At 38.7% G+C, this 21,054-nt stretch overlaps 1 protein-coding gene across 1 annotated transcript in view; it reads right to left on the bottom strand.

The window, feature by feature from the left end:
• Window positions 1–21,054, bottom strand: part of MYOM1 (myomesin 1) — an 81,145-nt gene that overhangs the window by 38,011 nt on the left and 22,080 nt on the right. Inside the window, exons 6-17 of the mRNA XM_086740678.1 lie at window positions 18,127–18,219; window positions 17,092–17,180; window positions 16,921–16,983; window positions 15,201–15,365; window positions 14,436–14,597; window positions 10,820–10,961; window positions 8,549–8,748; window positions 6,884–6,940; window positions 6,383–6,507; window positions 4,606–4,789; window positions 3,412–3,586; window positions 1,000–1,121 (exon numbers count right to left, since the gene is read on the bottom strand). Of these exons, the coding sequence (XP_086596804.1) occupies window positions 1,000–1,121; window positions 3,412–3,586; window positions 4,606–4,789; window positions 6,383–6,507; window positions 6,884–6,940; window positions 8,549–8,748; window positions 10,820–10,961; window positions 14,436–14,597; window positions 15,201–15,365; window positions 16,921–16,983; window positions 17,092–17,180; window positions 18,127–18,219 (1,577 nt within the window). The remainder of the gene's footprint in view (window positions 1–999; window positions 1,122–3,411; window positions 3,587–4,605; window positions 4,790–6,382; window positions 6,508–6,883; window positions 6,941–8,548; window positions 8,749–10,819; window positions 10,962–14,435; window positions 14,598–15,200; window positions 15,366–16,920; window positions 16,984–17,091; window positions 17,181–18,126; window positions 18,220–21,054) is intronic.

Raw genomic sequence — 21,054 nt, 5'->3', positions numbered from 1 at the left:
AGTGCGGTCTGTTAGTCCACCAGCTTTACCACTCAGTTCAGGACACACACCATGAAGCAATCCTCCCCCTATAATTGCCAGAAAACAGCAAAGACATTTTGAATTAGAATACATTCTTTTATCTTCATTTAGTTAACAGAACGAAGAAACGTGCACAGTGAACAATACAGCCGAAGTATGACAAATCACAGGTTTTGCACACAAAATGTTAAGCTTGAATTCACAAAAAAATTGAAATGCATAGAATACCTCTCAACCTGCTCACAAATAATGGTCTTTTAATAACATCTGCTTTTCAGAGCAGAAGAAATATGGAAAGTTAATCTTTGCTTGCTAAAATTATTTTAGTATTAGATCTTCCAAATCATATTTCTGATCCTTTCAAGATGATCTCACAAAATTACCCTAGCCACATCTCTCTGCTCTAAGGTTGTGAGGTACGCAGTTTTGATACAAATGAGAGTGAGAATGTTGCAGACATACAATTTATTCTAGCCCAATGATCTCATTAATCTTTATGGATTAGTTCAGGCAGTGGCAAATAGAAATAATTCATCAACAAAGGGAGAACACACAGAGTTATAGAAGGTTTACAAAAGACACATTGCACAGATTATTAGGTTGAGGCAAGGAAACAAATTTCTTAGGAACAGACTGTATTTAGGATGGTGTGCATTAGAGGTGATAAATACCACATTAGAGAATCAGAACAACATTCTGTTTCCCAGGATACCTATGAAGTGAACTTGGCAGTGCTCTCTTACAGTGGTTCACAAGAAACACCTGAAGAAGACTGGATAGTGAAGGTGAACAGTCTACAAGAGTGCAGTGGCTGTGAAACTATGGCTGTGAGACTCTAGGATCTACAAATAAGTTATTATTTGTGGACAGCATTGTAAAACAAAATAATTAGTTACAAAGACTGCTGAAAACATTTTTACTTTATCACCCCCCCCCCCCCATATTTACCACTGAAAAGAGCAATGGAAAATAGCTTACCAATGGCTGCTTGCACTTCTATAGGCTCCGAATCCTGTGAAAATTCACTGAGTCCTGCTGCATTAACAGCTCTGACTCTGAAAATGTACTTCTCACCATTGACAAGCCCATGGCAAATGAATCTAGAACAAACCAGTGAAGGGATACTTAGAAATTATTATGAAGAAAATAAAAATCTTAAGGGGGAAAATAAAGAAATTTATTCTGGTTTCTGAAAACTGAGGATAAAACATGACCCCCGTCACTTAAACAAAGGTCAGAGAATGCAGAATGTGTCTAAGCACCTCATTCACGCAACAAAGGTAGTGCCTAACACCATGTCTCTCCAGACATTCTGTTTACCAACACTTTTTCCTTCTTAAGACTACACAAGATTTTGTGTTACTAGAGGGTCTACCTTACTTCTGCTAGTATATAAAATCCATACTTCCTAATGGAAACAATGTGGAAATCTGCAGAGATAAGGACTATATTTGCTTGTGGGATATCTTCATGACATAAGTGAAAGACACCTGCAGCACAAGTTCCCATAATTCACTTCCAATCATAAATGAAAAATTGCAGTGTTCAAAAAAATTACAAAGCATCACACAAGAGCTAAAAAAAAAAGTGTCTGATTTTTTATTTCACTTTCTTGCTTCTATACATGACACAATAATCTAAGTCAGACAAACTCTTTTATTAGAATAGCTTTTCTACTGGATTACCTAATGTTCACATTAGAAACCTCAAAAATTTTCTCTGGTGTCCACCCTGAAAACACAAAATTTCCCAAGACAGGAATCATTTATTTCAGAAAAATTGTGTTTTGGAAATTTAGACATTTTCTTTAAAGCAACATTTATTTTTCAATAGGTATTTAAAGTGTATTTTATTTCATGTTACTTTTATTTTGTTCCATTTCATAATGTCATGACTTGCACTACCAACGCTGACATCATGCAATGATGTACAAAGCAAATGTAATGTGGAAAAAAAAATGTGTTTCAAAATAAAAATTGTATTTGAGGGAAAAAATAAAACCTGCATCAAAGTTTTCTGAGCAGAATTTTCCCTACCTATTCTACCAGATTTTTCCAAATCATTTGCTTTCACCAGGATGTGTGCAGAAAACAAATTTCAAAAGATGAAAATACAAAACATAATACAAAACTATGAGCTGTAGGTTATGCTTTGAGATGGACTCAACCAGAAAAGCCAAGAGTTAACAGAGAGCCTGTGCCCAACTGCATCACACATTGTATTGCATTGGCTAAAAAAGCACTGATAGGAACCTAGGCAGTGTAGTTACATCGTAATATTTATCAGAACAATATTTTATTTCTATGGTGAATAAAGATCATGTTTAATATTTTAAAATAAGCAAACAGCACAAAACTTCACCAACATCTAATGTAAACACAATATAAATCATAGAAGCATATATGAAAGTGTGTAATATTGGCACATACAGCTGTTGCTATACAAATGCACAAAAGAATACTTAAAGGAAACTGTTGTGCTTGTGTTCAAGAAAGTGGGGTTTTAGGTACTTTTGATAAACTAAGCATTTACAATGTCCTTCTAAGCAACAAAGTTGGTCCAAGAGTATTTAGCAGAGCCTTACTTAGTGTAATAAAGTTGTCATGGTAATAAAGTTGTCATGGATAGCAATTACAAATGAGCACAATCACTCATAACAAGAAGGGACTGCTTCTAGATTGACATCAATCCACTTGAGATCAAGTTCTACAATTACTCCTTTAGACTCTGAAGATTATGTCCTTATTCAAACAAAACCAAATCTGATCTAGCTTGCAAAGTTTTAAATCTTTATTATTTTTTCTGAGTAGAGACCGAGTGTCATGTCTGTAAGAAAAGTGAGTTGATACCCAATATTTAATTGGGTTCAGTAATATCTTGATAATTGCAAGTGAAAAAGCAGTTAGAAAGTAATATTGTTAGCATGATACAGTCCACATTTCCTCCTGACATTCTAGATATACAGTCCGGAAATGTTTACATCAGTGTTCCTAAACAAAGGATTTTGCTTTCAAACATTACGCAGCTTAATTTTCCACATTTGTAACGTCAGTCATTCCTCGCTGTACTGTTTTTCATCAAACTGATAGGCTGTACAATAGCTAGCCAAAACTAGCAAGCTGCTTCTGTTTTCTCCACTAGCCATGCCCACGTTTCCTCTCCCTTGACTAATTCTTTGTAATATAAGGTTGATTATAAATTCTTTTTGGACAAGACCTGCAGTTTGAAATATGTTTTTATAACATCTTATGAACTTCACCTGCAAGAGTGATTAGTGATTCCAGCCTCCTACAGAGTGATTAACTCTACTGCTACTAATGGCTGGAAAGCATACATACCCAGTAAATCAAAACCTGGTGACCATAATTTCCATGCTTTAAAATCTATTACCTTGTGCCTTTCACTGGATTATTGTTGCATGGTTCCCAACGACCAGATCCAACTACACTTGACTCAATGTAGTATCCAACCAGCTCCTTGGCATCTGGGGGCTCTGTCCAAGTGACAACAACGGAGGTATCTGTATTCCTAGTTGGCATAATACGTCCAGGAGCTTTGGGAATATCTGTGGGAGAGAAACAGAAATAAATTAGTGATCAGCCAGTCAAAATTTACAAATTAAACAAGAGTGACATTCTATTATTGATTGTATTAGTACAACTAATACAGATTTAACCTCCCAAAACTCCTGTGGTTTCAATCAAGTCATCTTGCACAGCAGGACAGGATCACTAGGTTCAAGCCTTTGATGGTGAGGTTCCTCATATTTCCATTGCCTAGGATTATGGGCATTTCCTTCAAATTAGATTCAGTTTATTCCCTTGTGCTGAACATCTGCACCAGAGATATGATTTAGAGCTTTCTAAAAGGGAAAAAGTGTTAGGTGCACACTGAAAGATTTTGTGCAGCCCGCAGAATAAGTCAGAAACAAATGTCCCTGTTAAGCTGCAAAATGCATCTAAAGTGTTTTTCAAGAAGAGCTATTTTACTCTTCTTAAAGTAGTTCATGCAGTTCATGTGCATCAAACTGCTCTGAGAATTCAACCAATATGAAGTAAACAGAGACAATCTGGGAACTGGATTCAAATCTGCATTGCCATTTGGAAACAAATTGCTAATGTAGACATAGCTACTGATGCTTTACTGTGGTGAACATCTTGGCTGTCCTTCCAGTAGAAATAGTCTCTGCATTCATGTAAGTATTAAATTCTTCACTTTTGTTTAATTTGGCAAACAAAGAAGGTTAAACTCTGCTGATGTCTGAGCTTATTTTCAATAAGGACTCTAAATAAAACAAAACATTTTTTTTACTTTCCTGAGTTTTCATTTTCTTCCACTATTTGCAGCCTTTGCAGTTCTTGGCATCACTATTTGCAGCTTAATTCCCTTGGTTTGCATTTTTCATTTAACTACACATTAAAGGTTCAACAACCCAAACCAAAATTATTCTAGCTAAAGGGAATAAATCACTGACTACTCTTCATACTTGAATTAGTTACTGGGCAGCTGTCTGTCTTCAGACAAAACAATCACATCATAAACCGAAAAGATACCATGGAGGTAATTTACTACACATGACCTTACCAAGTTTGTCATCCACCACAGTGGCTTCAGTTGCTTCTGAAGGTTCACCTATTCCAGCTGAATTGCAACAGCGAACTCGGAAGCAGTAGGATTTGCCTTCAGCCAAATCAAAAACTGCAAAGCGAGGAGACTTCACAGGAATCTCGGTGTTCACCCTTTGCCAGTCCTCTGTGCCAGCAACGCACTGCAGTCAAACCCAGAAACCACATTTGGAACAAAAGTCTCTAAAAGCTGAGTGTCTAACCCAACAAGACTTTCTGCCTGGACCACCAAACGCATGTCTGCTATGGAGAACTGGAAGTCACGTTCGGTTTTTTGGCCTTTCCACAGAATTAGTGTATTTCAAAGCTTATAAATCCAGATGTCCACCTACTGCAGAAAACTACATAAAAGCTTATCAGTTTTAATATATCAAAGTCAAACTCCTCTCCACCTCAAGGAAGTGATATTATTATTAATTGCATCCAGTTCTGGAACACTTTGAAAGTAAGTTCTGCCGACATTGAATATCATCCAAAGAACAAAACTCTAACATTACCACATTGCTTCTAGATGCTATTGTGTCACTTTTCATGTTTTTGGGGTGGCCTCCAGAATTAATCAGGATCTGACCTTCATTCTCCAGTAAAAAAATATCATATGCAATTAACTTGTGAATTGTTTTTATTTCTGTAGCTAGAAGATCTACATACCATGATCACCTAAACCATTAATATTAGTGATTAATTTTTTGCCTGTGGTTTACATTAAGGAAAATTTCAAGTAATGGTTCTGTTTCTGAGGGATTTCAAATTCTCAGGAGAACGTTACCTGACTATGTGACATTAGTGCTCAATACTCAGCATGCAATAGGTTATTAGAAAGCTTTCTTATATGGAAACTTAAAATTCATATATTCATCCTCTCTAAGTCTGTTGCTAAGTGAAAATAATTTATTTAGACCAGATTTCATAAGAGAGATGAAAACCACATAATGGGAAGATATTTATGTCTGCGTTGATGACACCTCTAGACTGACAGGGAAAAGCAAGGATAACAAAGTTTGTGAGCCATGAGATACAAGTAAAAAGGGTGACGGCGTGAAGAATTTTCTAGGCTAGCAGCCATGCAAAAATCATCTCGGAAAAGCAGAACACTGAAATTAAAACCGATTCTGTTCTAGAAAAGAATTTTTTTTCATCTTTGTTCAGTTGGGGAAGCAAATGGAAAGTTAATATAGAGGATAAATATGAAAAGGCAGCTGGAAGAGAAAGTGCTGATGCCAAGAAACTCCCTCCATCCAAAATGTTAACAATCTGTCCCACCAGACAAGTTTCATTTATACAAATTTTATTTTTTATATATGTATATATTAAAATATATATTTTTATAGATAAATATCATACATATAAACATTGACTTTGCTCTGTGCTTTCTCATTATAGAGGGAGTTTGTCAGCCTGTTGTCGTAGTTCAGCCCTGATCAGGACCAGACTACACAGTCTCTCTGCACCTTAGGCCCCCCCTCACTAAGAAAACCATGACACCTGTCGATGACACAATTCATAGAAAGATGTTATAGTGTGTGACACATCCTGCATCTACTTTCCTATTTCCCATCTTTCTTCTCTTCCTAGTTTACCTTAATCTACAGTAACAGTTATCTTGATGAAGTTCTAGTCCCGGTGCTAGTTTGAAAGTCTCAGCTGGACATGAAAGTTAACTAAAGGTCCAGGAGAGATGGCAAAAGAAATGTAAAAGATTGCCACACCATGATTCTGATTTTGTCCCATTTTACCTTTTCCACAAAATACATGATACCCTCATGGCCCCGCTGTCCAGGAGGTTTCCAGCTAAGCACAACATAGTTCTTGGTGGCTTCAATAACTTGGAGGTCTGTAGGTGGACCAGGAACAACACCCTCTGAAGAACAGGGGAGAAGAATAGGAAATGGAATTGGGATTTAGTTCCTTCATATTTGTATCAGAATTAGTGTCATAATTAAAATATAGAAGGAATATTCATATACCTTGGCACCTCATAATTTTTTAAAGCATAGAGTTAAAAGTCTTCTAAGTATTGGTTTTAAATGTCCTTCTTTTAATTCTAAGCATGTTTGGTAGGTCCTGAATAATGAAACCTCACCTCAACAACCAAGTTGGGAGTTATTCAAGGTCAAATGACTCTCAGAACAACGAACTTCGGGTCTGTGCCAAAGTCCACTGAACTCACTGGGAGTTTTCCTAATTACTCAGCCAGCTTCACATTAGACTTTTGTAGGCAAAAGGCCTGTGTTTACCTGCAGGTTCTTCCTCAGTGACAATAATCTGTCCAGTCCAGGGAGCAGAAGGGTGACCTGAAACAAATGTCAGAGGTATCATGAAAATGGACGACTTCAGGAACTTTTGAAATAACGAGAAAACTGACTCTTTTGTGGTTCAAAATTAACGTTTGCAAGATTCAAGTGAGCTCCATTTTTGGTTACTCCTGTGCCTGTTGCTTGTGTAGTTCAAGCTAGTTGTATGCTGACCAGCTTGAATATTGAGAGCAGCTCAGCAATCAATATAGCTAGAAAATTTAATCCACTGAAGCATCTATTCCTTCCTGAAATGTCACTGAAGTCACCTAGGTGACAAGCAGAAGTATCTGGCTTACTCAGCCCATAGTTTTCAGAGAATTAACATCATTTTCCATACTTTATTCATTTGGTTTAACAGCTCACTTGTCAAAGGAACAACCAAATTCCTACAGGCTGCTCTTTGTCTCATTTTAACCACTTTCCCCCACATTACCAGCTTTCAAATCATGGGTCATAGTCACAAACAGAAACTACTCAGCCTGACTCAACATGTCCACCTGATATGATTTGGGTGGCTCTCTCAGTGCCTCTACGTTATCATATTATTGTAGTTATGCATCCAGCGATCACCCAGGTCAATGCACTTTCAGAGATAATTTTTGCAAATGCTGTTCTCCACCTCCACGTGCTTCACCTTAAGTTGGCTGATCTGTTCTGGAGATGTGAGCAGAGAGGGAGCAGGTGGGGAGCAAAGAGGATCATGAGGGACAAGTGGAGGAGACGTAACGGGAATAGGCCACCAAGACCCTGCTTAATCTCCTGAGACAGCTTCCTCACTTCCCAGTGAAATTAAGAGGCCTCCCTCAAGCATTAGGTTTCACATGTCTGTCTGAGCACAATATTTCCTGGCAGTGCCAAACCTCCAGCCTCCAGCCTTTTGATTTTATTTTGAATGGGAACCTTGATCCCCTCACTGCAGTCTGTAGCTTGCAGCATTAAATGCAGTAAGACACACAAGCTGGGACTGTGGTAGCTCTGTAGCTTTGCTTACTATACCCCTTCACATTGGACTATTTTAAATAGTAAAACTTCAGAAACAAGTAGAAATAATTGGGTTTTAGGAATATGATTTTAGCATATGGGTAGAGAGATGGATTTGGAAGCAAAATGTCTGCCAGGAAAAATATTCTTGACTTGTAAAATGTTAACTTTAAAGCAGAGAGCTTGGGATCTGTCGGGCTACCCTGGTATTGTGCTGGTGTTACGGCAAGACTTTGTCACATTTTCACAAAATCAGCCACCCTTGTCTGTGGCTCAGAGACTATTCACAGGATCTGTTCAGCTATTTTGTCAGCTGAGCAAAAGCAAGCCTCTTTAGGCAGTCAGCTCTCCTGTGCCTTTTCTCCCCTTCCTGTAAGTTCGGAGCGTAGCACTGCAGCCAGCCAAAGCCATTTCAGCAGACAGAGCACTTTGTGCAAAGAGCACAGGGATGACTTCTTCTTGCCAAAGCCGTCTCCAAAGACTATTTTGTTTTTGCATTGCTCCCTCTAGTGGGATTTGGAAGGCTTATGAGTAGATGGTCATACCTTTGATTTTTTTTTTTTTTTTTCAAATGAGTTGTGACTTCTTAAACCTCTCAGGCAACCTGCAAAAAACACATCTTACTTCTAAGCCTGGCTCTATCAGCAGGATCCAGAGCAGCCACTGGCTCTGACACCCGGGACGGTAGGCTGATGCCAGCTTTGTTCACAGCTCGGACTCGGAAAATGTAGGAACGGCCTTCGATCAGACCAGTGACAGGAAAACGAGCAAACTTTACTGGAGTCTCATTGCACTGGGTCCAGTGGGTGGTGCCAACCTCACACCTGAAAAATACGAACAGCAAGAGGAGTGCTGGGGAGGGAAAAACACAAACTCGGGGTACCCCCCCCCCCTTTTACAGCTTCACCATCTGTTCATGTTCATTGGCTGGTCCATATCAGCTTCCTCAGCAGCATTGTATACTGGTGACATCAAAGCAGCTGCACCAAGGGGTCAGGGCATGCACTAAATCCCTTGCAGCTGCACCCCTTCTTTCCTGAACTGAGGAAGAGACATGACCAGAACTCATTTCACTGTTTAAACCCTCCAAAGTATGCTAAGGGAGTGCCAGCTTTAGCATACTTGATGGGACGTGAAATACATGTATCTTTCGCAGCTGCTGGAAGGCAACTTGTTCATCTTTCGTGCACCACGCTCCACTGCTATACATCCCACAAAATGATGGGCTTCATGGGGCACGGAGACCTCCATTGTGAGTTCTGTGACCAGTCCAGCACACAGATGGCTGTGAGTAGGGTTAGAGTCAGCCACTCAGCCGGACCCTGCTTCAAACACCGCTGGGGCTGCCAAGGGAGCCTGCGGTGCAGCGGCTGCAGCCACTGCGGCCACAAGACCCAGTGAGGTGGTGCTGGTTCTGCTGCTGCGAAGCCTCACAGCTGGCAGGAGGCTGGTTTCTGGCAGGAAGAAGAGAGAACGAGCAGGAGGGAGACACCGCAGCCACTTTGGCTCAGGGAGCCAGAATGAGCCTGTGGGGATGGCTTCCCAGTATCTGGCAACATAGTCAACAGGAACATGAACCAGCAGCTTGGGAAACTTTTTATTGCTGATGACACATCTGCCAAGGTGAATGTTACAGTGCCTACCTTGGCACATGCGAGCATCTCTTTTCTAGGAATCGTCACCATCTCGCTCAGGGCAGTTTTGTGGTTCTGGTTTCTGCTTGGGGCGAAGGATGCCCAACCATCGCCTCTAGCATTAATTAGCACAGACCCATCCTGCTGCCTTGAGCAACCCACTCACTCTACAAGGCAGTTAGGGGATACCCTGGCTGAATATTTGGATGCCTAAATACCTTTGGTGGGATCAAAATACTGGGGAGCAGTAACTCAGCTTTGAATTTAGGAGCAAATGTAGAATAAAGGAGGTGACCACAAGATAAAATCAAAATGCCATTTGTCTTGCAGTTACTCACAGTTACTCAATAGCCTAGCTTTAAAATGAGATCTTATTTTTCAGAGTCTAGTCTTGACTAGAACTAGGAAAATTATATTTGAATTGAATGTACTGGTGTTAGATTTGTTTCACAAAGCAATGCCCTCTTTTTACACATATATAATTTATGTATATACAATGGCATAATATAGTGGCATATTTTTATATATATATAAAATGTTTGGGATTTTTTTACATGCCCCTAAATAAGCCCACAGGAACTGTATATTACTAATGATATATACTGTTACCAAAATTCAAACAAATATTATCGGCTCTGAAGATCATTGCAGGTCTCAAAATACTGACTGAATTTCTTAAATCGCAAGCTTCTGGAATCTTGCCACTGCATGACACATCCAGGTTTCATAATTTTAAAAATTGTTTCCAATTCTTATTGTTGCAGAGAAAAATACATAAGCATGATCTGCATGAAGCTTGTGAATCTAAGAACTTGGAAAACAATAGCACATAAAAGAAATCCAAGTCCCTATGGGATAATATTTTGCTTTCTGGTATGTAGTAACTCTTTGGAAAGAGGCAGGAGAGCACTGATACAGAAGGAGCCACAGGTGCCCGATGATGGACCTGATCCTGTAAGCCACCAAACACTGCAAAATCCTGAGGGTTCTCAAGCCTCACAGGATGCGGCGAGGGCTGTGCTATGCAGTCTCTTGCAGAACTTTTTCTGTGTAGTTAAAGGAAGCAGGACATAATTATTTCCATGAAAGCTAGGTCAGGCCCAGCCAATCTAAAAGAAAAAAAAAAGTAATTTTCTTCTGGCCAGCAACAAGAATGAAAATAACAAATGACCATTTTATCTCATGCTTTTCAATGTTCTTTTAGGTTTTTCAGTTAGAATGAGCAGAAATATGAATTCTCCAGTTCAGTGTGCTCACTGACCTGTCAATGAAATATCCAAGGATGGGGTTTCCTCCATCAACAGCGGGCTGCTTCCAGGAGACAATGACATAATCTTTGTTGGCATCCAAGCACTGCACATCCAGTGGTGCACCAGGGGCTCCAGGGATTTCAGCATCAGCATCTGTGAGGATGGAGAAATAAGTTTCTAAATGTGAACCACAGTTCTTTTACAATTATTAATCTTTAAGAACCGAACTCTGTTCCCACTGAGCCAAAAAAAGAACTTCCATCACTGGCTTCAAAAAGTATTCATTTTTACGTTGGCAAAGTTTTTCTAGGTTTTGGTTTTCTCTTTGCCACATTTACAAATGCTTAATATGTCACAGCATACTGTAAATGTAATTCATCTAGGCACTTTAAATAAAATTAGCAACATGCATTCTGGTTGGGTAGCTGCCAGAGACGTAGCTGAACCAAAAACTTGGCAGACTATATACTTACCTGCTATTCTACTTAGGAGAAGAGGCTGATATCTTGCTTACAGCCAGGCAACAGCTCAATCAAAAGTATTCACTCATTGGATACACAATACTGAATTAAGTATCTTATCTCCACACATAGTCCTTCATTGCTTTTGGTTAGCTATGAATAGCAAAAGCATCAAAACCTTTTGAAGTTTAATTATAGTACACATACATTATCACTGTGGAATATAACCTTCCTAAGGATGAGCTTCCAGGTGTTTATCACAAATCTGGGACTGCTGGTGTCAAAGGGCCTTGACTCCAGCATCAGCTTCTGGACGTATCTTATCTAAAGCTTCAAAAAACAGAGCACAGTGCTGGGCACTGGGGATTTTTACTGTTTACACAGTCAGTCTGGTTTGTGAGATGGGATAATTTTGATGTAGAGAAAAATAACCTTTGGAAGAAGATTGTACAAAAAAAACTTTCAAAGAAGAGAGGTTATTCCTCTGCAGAATAACATCCATTCGTACAATTATATGTAGCACTTTTCAAGCCCTGTTGTGAGCTACTTCAAAAGAAGACCTGACTCAGACAAGAAAGATGCATATACCTGAAGAAAAGCATATTTTGCTAACCATTATTACTCATACATCCCACCTAAACCCTAGACTTCTTTAAAAGGTTTGATGTCTCAAGGCATTACAGGATTTTGTATCGCAATACACAGTTAGGCCTATTTTTTATGCTTTTGGCTTTGAGAAAAAAAATGCCTTATAAAAGTATTTAACATCCTTCATTAAGTAAAACAGTAGTCTTCAGAGAAAAAAAAAAACCCACACTTCATACTATGTCTTCTCTCATAGGCAGTGTGGGATCCCATGGAGCTTTTGAAGCTTTGCCAAAGTTACCGAGTCCAGGTTCTAATTACAGCTAATTTGATGCATTTTTAAAAAAAGGTAACGTACAGAGTAAGTAATCCAGTTAACATAACAGAATAATAAGAACATTAAGAGTAATAGCAATATGTCTTCGGTAATCTCTGTATGAAAGGTTTTAATTGCCTGTATTTACCACTTGGCTAAAATGAGACACCACAATTTCTTTCCAAGACAGACTGGGAAATAACTGGGACAACCAGCATTGCTGATCAGCCTCCAGGAGGGTAAGCTTTCATCCCTGATGGCTTGCTGACAAATGCTGACCTGTAGCCATGGCAGAGGAGTCACACACATTCTCAAAGCCTGTCTAAAGACCTGAAGTTATGAGCCTGATTAGTGCATCGCTCACTTCCATCAACATATAGAAATTTCTGTGCATGACTCTGCTTGTGTTTAAATACCATAGCTAGCAATTTATAGCAAATTTGTCTAGAATTGAGGAGGAGCAGTGGAGAATATACTAGCCAACTGACACTGTGGAGAGCATTTAAGTAGGAAGGTAGAATATAATTAATCTAATTACAATTTGAGAAATACGCTGATTGGCTAGTAAGGTAATCTTGAGAAAGGGGTAGTGGGTTTGCAGTCAGGTCATACCTATGTTGCTAGAAGATGTAACCGGAATGAGAGTGATCATTTATTTATATGGCAGCACAATTTAAAACAAAGCAAGAAAGACAAATCCTATTTCTTTTCCTTGCTGCATGGTCACAGTTGCTCATTTCAGTAAACTCTTTCTTCAGGTGATGAAAACATCTGCTTCCATTGTGTTTTCTGAGCAGGCTGTTATCTCACACAGCTCTGCTGGACTTGGCAACACTGTGCTGTTCTGGGCATGTTTGCAGAGCCAAGAATTTCCACAGCCTTTTGAATTAGCATTTCACGCTTCAGCTGCCTTTAGCAGCTGGGACAGATATAGGATCAGCATGTAACCTGATAGCTATGGCTTCTTAAAGAAATATGGCTCTGAGAGAAATTCAGGGAATATTTTCATAGTACAAGCAAACAACACCCAGAGAAATAACATTTTAATTCTACATTTCAGTTATGGAGCCAGCTTTGCTGCTTTACTTTGCAGAAAGACAGAATGGTTGAGATTGGCAGGCCCCTCCTGAGATCATCCAGTCAAATCCCTGGCTCAAAGCAGGGTCAGGTGGAGCCAGTTGCCCAGGCCCATGTTGTATCAGGTTTTGAATATCTCCAGTGATGGAGACTCCACAGCCTGTCTGGGTATCCTGTGCCAGTGTTCAACTACCCTCGCAGTTAAAAAAAAAAAAAAAAAATTCTTATGTTTAAATAGACTTTCCTGTATTTTAATTTGTGTCCATTACGTCTTGTCCTGGCACTGGGTACCACTGATAAGAGCCTGGCTCTGCCTTCTTTACTCCTCTCCATCAGATATCTATACATATGGACAAACTCCCCTAAGCCCTCTCTTCTTCAGGCTGAACATCTCCACCTTTCTAAACTTTTCCTCATAAAAGAGATGCTCCAAGCCCTTAATCACCTTCACAGCCCTTCACTCTAGTATGTTCATGTCTGTCTTGTACTGGGGAGCCCAGGACTGGACCCACTACTCCAGATGAATCTCACCAGTGCTGAGTAGAGGGGAAGGACCACCTCCTCAACCTGCTGGCAACACTCCTCCTAATGCAGCCCAGGATGCCCCTGGCCGCCTTTGGGCACATTGCTGTCTCATGTTCACTTTGTTGTTCACCCGGACGTTTAGGGTTTTTTCTGAAAAGCTGCTTTCCAGCCAGGGTCATTCTTCCCTAGGTGCAGATCTTTGCATTTCACTTCCACTGTATTTTTTCCTGCATTGTGCATCAGAGAGAACCTCTCAAAGGGTGCGCAAAATCTTGATCAAAACAGCGCAGTTTAGCTAGCAGTGAGATGGTAACAAAAATATTTTTTAAGTTATTATGTAGATTTTTCCTCTTTATAACTTACATTCAGTACTGTTCATGGGCTGAAATTGAAAAAGAGTAGTGAAGTTACATCAATACCCTAGATTTCCTTCTCAGAATGCCAATGGGGTTTAGAAGTCTTCTAGCATGTGGCACCAAAGCTTCAGATACGCATTGAGTTTTTCCAGAGATAACAACTGGAACCTATATCGCTAGAATCTATTGATAGAAAATAATTCTCTTTTTATTGGGGAAAAAAAGTGCCTAAAATGGCTGAGACTGATTTTACCAGCAGGTTTTCCTCATTTCTGTAGTGAGTTTTGTTCACAAGACAGTATCCTACCTCGAACAAAGACATAACTACTGTACTCTTCATAGTAGTCTCCCATCACCACTCGTAGAGTGTAAAGACCTTCATCTTCCTTATTTGCATGAGTCAGTGTTAATGAAGCTCGCTCTCCGCTCCAGTGCATCTGGACCCATTTGGATGGTGTAATAAGAATACCTAGAAATTAGAGAATTTCATGATGAGAACTAGTTGGAGCTACTAAGACCATTCAATGTTTGGTTTGAAGCACTTGGTATCAAGACTGGTGACGTATTGGGAATAGATACAGTGGAAGTATTATGTAACTTTCGGTCTTCAAAGACAATCATAAATTACAGCTAATTCTGCTCTCATGCCAATTCTGTCTTCGTTTTCAAAGTGTAACTTCAGAGAGCAACAGCTTTTTTATCAGCTGTTGCACAACACATTTCCGCAACTACTTAAGAAATGTCTTGGCATATAAATAAATAGTAAAAGCTATGTGGGCTATTTAGATGGGCCACATAGATGTTGGAGCTGATCAAAGTGCTTCTAATTTAATTTTTTTTTCATAAGAAATAAAAAGTCCCTAAAAGACATTTTCATAGCGCTTCATCTGTTTTTCAGCTGTGGTTCCATTTCTAAATGTTAAATTTTGAAAAACTTTAAATTGAAAATTAGAAAATATTACTGTTTAGAAATCTGAGAAAGTGATGATCAAATCATAATGTTCACATACGTTGAAATAAGTAGAGATTTATGTGAAAGAAGTTTATATTTCTTCTTGTCAAACATTCTCACCATTTCTGTACCATTCGATGTCTGGTTTGTAGCGTTTAATATCAGGATTGATGACAACTGTGCAGCCCAGACTCATTGTCTCGCCTTCTCTCCCAAAGGTTACATCAAACTTGTCGACAAATTTGATTTCAAACCTGGAAGCATAGCCATGAGGGGTAACGCCAACTGCATAAGGGGAAAAAAAATCTGGGTGTTTATTTTTTATTTCCTTTTGTGACAAGAGTATTAAGCAATGATTATGAATACAAGCTCAGGTAAAGTTTAAGATATAAATACAAACAATATATATTCAGCAATCAGATTCAGAGTTAATTGCAGTGTCAAATTATACAAACCCTTACTATGACAGAAAATCAACTATTTCTTTATTCATACAGCTCCAGTTCTTACAGCTAGTTCATTTTATCTGAGAGGCTCCTGCAGAATTTCAATCCAGAATTTCCAAAATTTCAGAGACAGTGTTTTATCATAAGGTTTCTTTTATAACTTAAACCAACTTCTATTTATGATTAATGATTTGTTCAGATCAAGCTGATCTTTAGCTTTTTTCTTTCCTTGTTTTAACTCCTTGCTCCATTTTAGGGCACCCATGTGTCCATTCAGCCTTCATTTTTATAGGCTAAATAAACCTTTTTGAGGGACTCTTACTGAGTTCTCCATTCCACCAGGCATTCAGGTAGCCTGTGTCTGTACTTGCTCCTGAATTTACCTTTTCTGATGCTGTGACTGAAGTTATGCAGTATTCCAGACAGAATATCCTAAGTGCCTTATACTTGTACTGCACGTATATGGCACAGGGGTTTCCATATTTCTTTTGAAAACAGCTCAGCTGATAAAACCTAGGGTCACATTTTCTTTTTCAACTGTCCTACAGCAGTAACTCACAGTCTTCCTGTGATCAATGAATATATGCAAGTCCTCATCTTCCTTTCCCATTACCAAGTGATGAATCCCAAATTACACTGGAAACACATGGCCTTGCATTTTGTAAGGAGGTGCATAATCTTGTTTCTGTTATTTCTGAGCCTCAGTATATAAATTACATCTAGCATGCCTTTGCAGGATATCCCTGACTCCATTTGCACTGCTACAATAAAAGAAATGTCCGTAAGTCTGATCTGTCAAGCCTTCCATGCACAGGAGCTCTAGGGCACTTCACACGTGGCATATGTGAGTGGATTTTCTTAACATTTCTCATCATGGAAATATTTGTGCAATACTGTAAATCACTTCAAAATATGAGGGTCTCAGGTAAAACAAACTACAATTTTTACCTTGCTATATAAAAAATATTCAAACTGGACTCTGGCTATTTGATCTTTTCTACGTATTTTGGCAAACCATGGAATCGCATGGCAGCAGACAAGAACAATTAAGTCAGCTACTCTACTTATACACATGCACACCCTGGCTTTCTTCCAGGCCATGTTTTACATATTGCAAGACATGAAGTGTTGCTCTCTTTGACAGATATTATTCCACAGCCAAAGGCAGTATTAAAAGGATGTTTCTTATACGAGCAAACAGCCATAGACCGAGAAGGCAATGCCATTTTCCCCTATGGGTGAGGCTAACACTGTCTGAACTTGTAGAGCTCAGTACCTTTGTAAAACAGACCTGCTTCCTTTTTAAATAATGTTACAAAATATTCTGCTTAGTCATTTGTCATGATATCACAACTGTAAATGGATGTGTCAAACAAACATGTACTGCAACTTACAGCCCAGAGGCATGGAAACAGTTCCAGCATGCAAAAAACTTGCATCGATTTCTCCTTTGTACCCTAGACAGAAAAAGAGCAACTCCAGTCACAATCACCAGGAGATAAAGGCTCTCTGAGCCACAAAAACTGAAATTGGTAATGTGCATCTTAAGAAAATAAAACACCTACTCTTTACCACAAGGGAAGCATAAGCCGAAATTTCTCCTTTAACATTCATAGCAGAGGCCCGATACTGAGCAGTGTCATCGAAATCACATCTAAAATGATAGAAATTATTAGGCATGGCACTGGTTTACTCTGTGGTATACCCTCTCCTATGTTTTAGATTTTAAAAAAACCCTCAGAAATCTGTGTAAAATCTATAAACAAGAACAAGCTTCGGAGACAGACACACTGGACGCTGGACTGATTGTAGCCATTAAGTTTTTCTCAATGTTAAAAAAACCCCCAATATTTGGAATACTTGTGTCTTTTCCAATATCACTTGTAGATTTGAAATTGAGAATACAATGGAAATAGGAAAAACTGTCTGGTAGTATTTATATAAGTTATCTCTAAATTATCTCTAATTTACTGTCTCCTATGGAGAGATGGTTAACGTAGAAGCTATAGAAAGGGTAGATACAGTAAAATATTTTCAAAGGGCATCTACCAGCATCTAAATTGTCAAATCTAGAATGTTGCTGATTATCAAATAAGGTGATTAGGTCTCGTATTTTGTATGGTCTTTAATGCAAATGACTGCAAAAATTTCCCACTTGGAGGATGGATACTGTTACAGATCTTTCTTGTGTATAAGTGAGGACATCTCATTTCTGTTCCTCATTTCAGTAAGAACCAGGAACTTTGCTATATTTGAAAAACAGATAACTCGCATCTTTTTTACCCCAAACTAGATTTTTCTCCTGTTTAACTGTCCTCATACAGCAGACAAATGGAAAAAGTAACCACAAATGTCCCACATGTTTCTGACTCAGCCATGAATAGAATAATAATCCAGATAAATTACTCACTTAGGTAAATTGCATATCCTCCACTGAGGAAAACCAGAACTGCTTCAACATTTGGTAGACAGCATTCACCTCAGCTGTACAAACTTGATATCTCTTATATCCCCAAGAGATATGTTCACATTTTGGAGGTCTCAATCTATAGCAACTTTTCAGCTTAAGATATTTGTTAAATTATCTAGTATTCCCTTACGTGCTAATCTCCAGTGAGTGCAGCCCATATCGACTTTCAATGATATACTTTCCAGGGTGAGCCTGTACATCGATGGGCACATTGTTTTTGTACCTATGGAAAAGCAAAGACACAATATGTCACAAACAGAAGTGCATAAATGTATACTTTAAGAGGTCAAGTGCTTGGTGTTTGAAATAGAACATCAGTTTCTGCATGTTTCTCCTTATAGCAGCCTTCCAGTACCTAAAATGGGCTTACAAGAAAGCTAGAGAGTGACTTTTGACAAGGGCATGTAATGATAGGACTACTACTCTCTTCAAAGAGAGTAGATTTAGATTAGATATAAGGAAGAAAATCTTCACTATGAGGTTGGTGAGGCACTGGAACAGGTTGCCCAGAGAAGCTGTGGATGCCCCATCCCTGGAAGTGTTTAAGGACAGGCTGGATGGGGCTTTGAGTGACCTGGTCTAGTGGAAGGTGTCCCTGCCCAGGGCAGGGGCACTGGAAGTAGATGATCCTTTAAGGTCCCTTCAAACCCAAACCACTCTATGATTCTATGATAGACTGTAGTCTTATTTCCTGAAAAGATATTATTAAGAGAAGCTTCACTTCTGTCTCTCTTTGATCTACCCCAGGTGAATTTTATTTTCTAATTAAACAGAGAAGATAGTACTGAACAAGGTGAAAACCAACCTGCATTAGCATGAATTTCAGGTTAATGCTTGTAAAGGAATTGAGCAGTCACATGAGCAACATCTTAGTTTTGTGAATTGCAAACAAGTAAAATTCTGTAGCATCCTTACCTCCTAGGTATCACACACATTTTGTTTGGTTTGCACATTTCATCTACTTTTAAAATCTGCATATTGACAAAAAATTCAGGTAGAAAATGACCTTTTTTTTTTAGCTTGCATAGCTAGGTTGGCAAAAGCCCCAAAGCAAATAGAGTTAGACTGGTAAAAAAAAATTGTCTTGATGGTAAAGTGCATTGCAGCAAGGGATCTGGCACAAGCTGTACTACCAAAAACTCCTCTGCCTTTAGAAGTATACACTATGAGTGTTTTCTGGTAGAGTTATAACTTCAGGTAGAAGAAGTTTGCTGTTCAAAATTCCCTGTAAGTAATTTGAAGGAATGAACCAATATTGCTCAGTAGTGAGCTGGCACTGCTAATTTCAGAATTTAAATAAACAGCTTGAGACTCACAGAGGCTCATGGTAGATTCTTCCTCACTAATTATTGCACAAAAAGTCATTCATTCTAGGTGATGAGTGAATCCTGTCTTAAGTGAACACTATCAATATGGGACAAACTGGCGATAGGAGTCTAATGAAATTAAATATTGAATTGTGTTCAGTACACTTGGGATTAAAATGAGAATAAAGAAATAATGTTCCCTGAGATAATATCCTCTTTTAGCATAGCTTTCCCTGTGCTCCATAAGGTGTGTATATAAGGGAAGTGGAAATATAAATGGTGATCGATAAAAGTGTCTTCATCTCTTACTTTGATGTAACTTAAATAACTCTTTCTCTTCATAAATCATAATGGATATTCAGCCAAAGAGCTTTGCCTCTTCATTTTTTATTTTAAAGGTCAGCTTCTCTCATGATTTTCAGTCAGGAAAGGGAACTGATCTGTTGTCAGTGGGGTGTTCCCCTTCACCAAACAAGTCAGTAATAAGCAATTTTATTTTTACCAAGAATATTATTAGTTTAATATGTCTCAAGATGAAGATATATCAGCAATAAATCTGAAAAATGCCTTTCAACAATTTCAGTGTTGTGGAATAAAGAATATTTCTCTGGCTACAAATATTTGGGTACAGTAATAGACTGGGATTTTTCCAAGTGCCAAAATGAGCAAGGACCATAAACCCTAATGCTTTTCATCCTGACCTTCCTCTCAGCAAGATGTCTAGGAAAAGAGACTCAGTGCAGAGCAATACCCACTATTCCAGACTTCAAACATATGCAAAGATGCTTGACCTCATTACAGGTCTCCTACTGTATTACCTTGACTTACAACAAAGAACAATACATGGGTCCACTAAGAGTAAATCCATTCACCACCACTCTTCATCTCATCTGTGCAAGGGTGCCCCCCAAACTGATCTGCCTGGGAACATCTGGGCATCGATATACTCCATGTAGTGTGTCAAATAGTTTAGAAAATAGAATAATGCCATCAGTTCCTAATATTTTCCAGGGAATATGAAATCCTGTGAAACAGGACTTGACTCTGTAGTCTCTTTAACTTTTCTCCAAAGGGTTGGGTGACCCTTGGATCCTGACAGTGAGGGCATTCAGCAGCATGCAATGCTGTGCAGAAACAAGCTGAGTCAAGCAGCTGCGAGAAGACTTTCATTATCAGGTTAGTAAAAAATAATTGATTCCATTTTTGCTTATTTATATTCATCTATGGAAAGAATAGGGCTCATGTGTTAGAAGAACCACTTGTTATTTCTGGAAACGCAAATTCCAGAACAGCCAAGTCATTAGCTAATGTTGGACTGCAATCTCCCACTGTCATTATGCACTGATAGTTTATGCTTTTGACTACTGGTTTCAAATGTCCTGGGTTTTCCATATGCTTTTTCCAAGGGAGTCAGAACAGCTGCATCACACAGTAAGGTTTTCTTTAGAGAAAGTTCATGAAGCTTTATAATTTATCATGCACAGCATGAAAAGGTCTCAATTGCATATACAAAGAATGACTGTTTGGAATACACAACTGACATTTCATTAGAAATGCTGAATGAGAGCTGACAGATCCAGGTCAGCACTGTTCTGTATCTCAGAGCAAAGACATCTGCTGAAATCGCTGTAAATTCTTTTTTTTTTTTTCCATTAGTAGCCTGTGGCAAACTGAAATCCCTTTGGAATTCAGATGTACGGTAAAATGATGTATTAATTTCCACCGTCCACATTTAGCACTTAGATGAAAGC

Source organism: Chlamydotis macqueenii, chromosome 2 (genome assembly GCF_036417535.1).
Source record: "Chlamydotis macqueenii isolate bChlMac1 chromosome 2, bChlMac1.mat, whole genome shotgun sequence".
In the NCBI taxonomy this organism is placed as follows: Eukaryota; Metazoa; Chordata; class Aves; order Otidiformes; family Otididae; genus Chlamydotis; species Chlamydotis macqueenii.
Note: the sequence above shows the minus strand (reverse complement) of the source record. Positions and strands in the feature narration are given on the sequence as shown.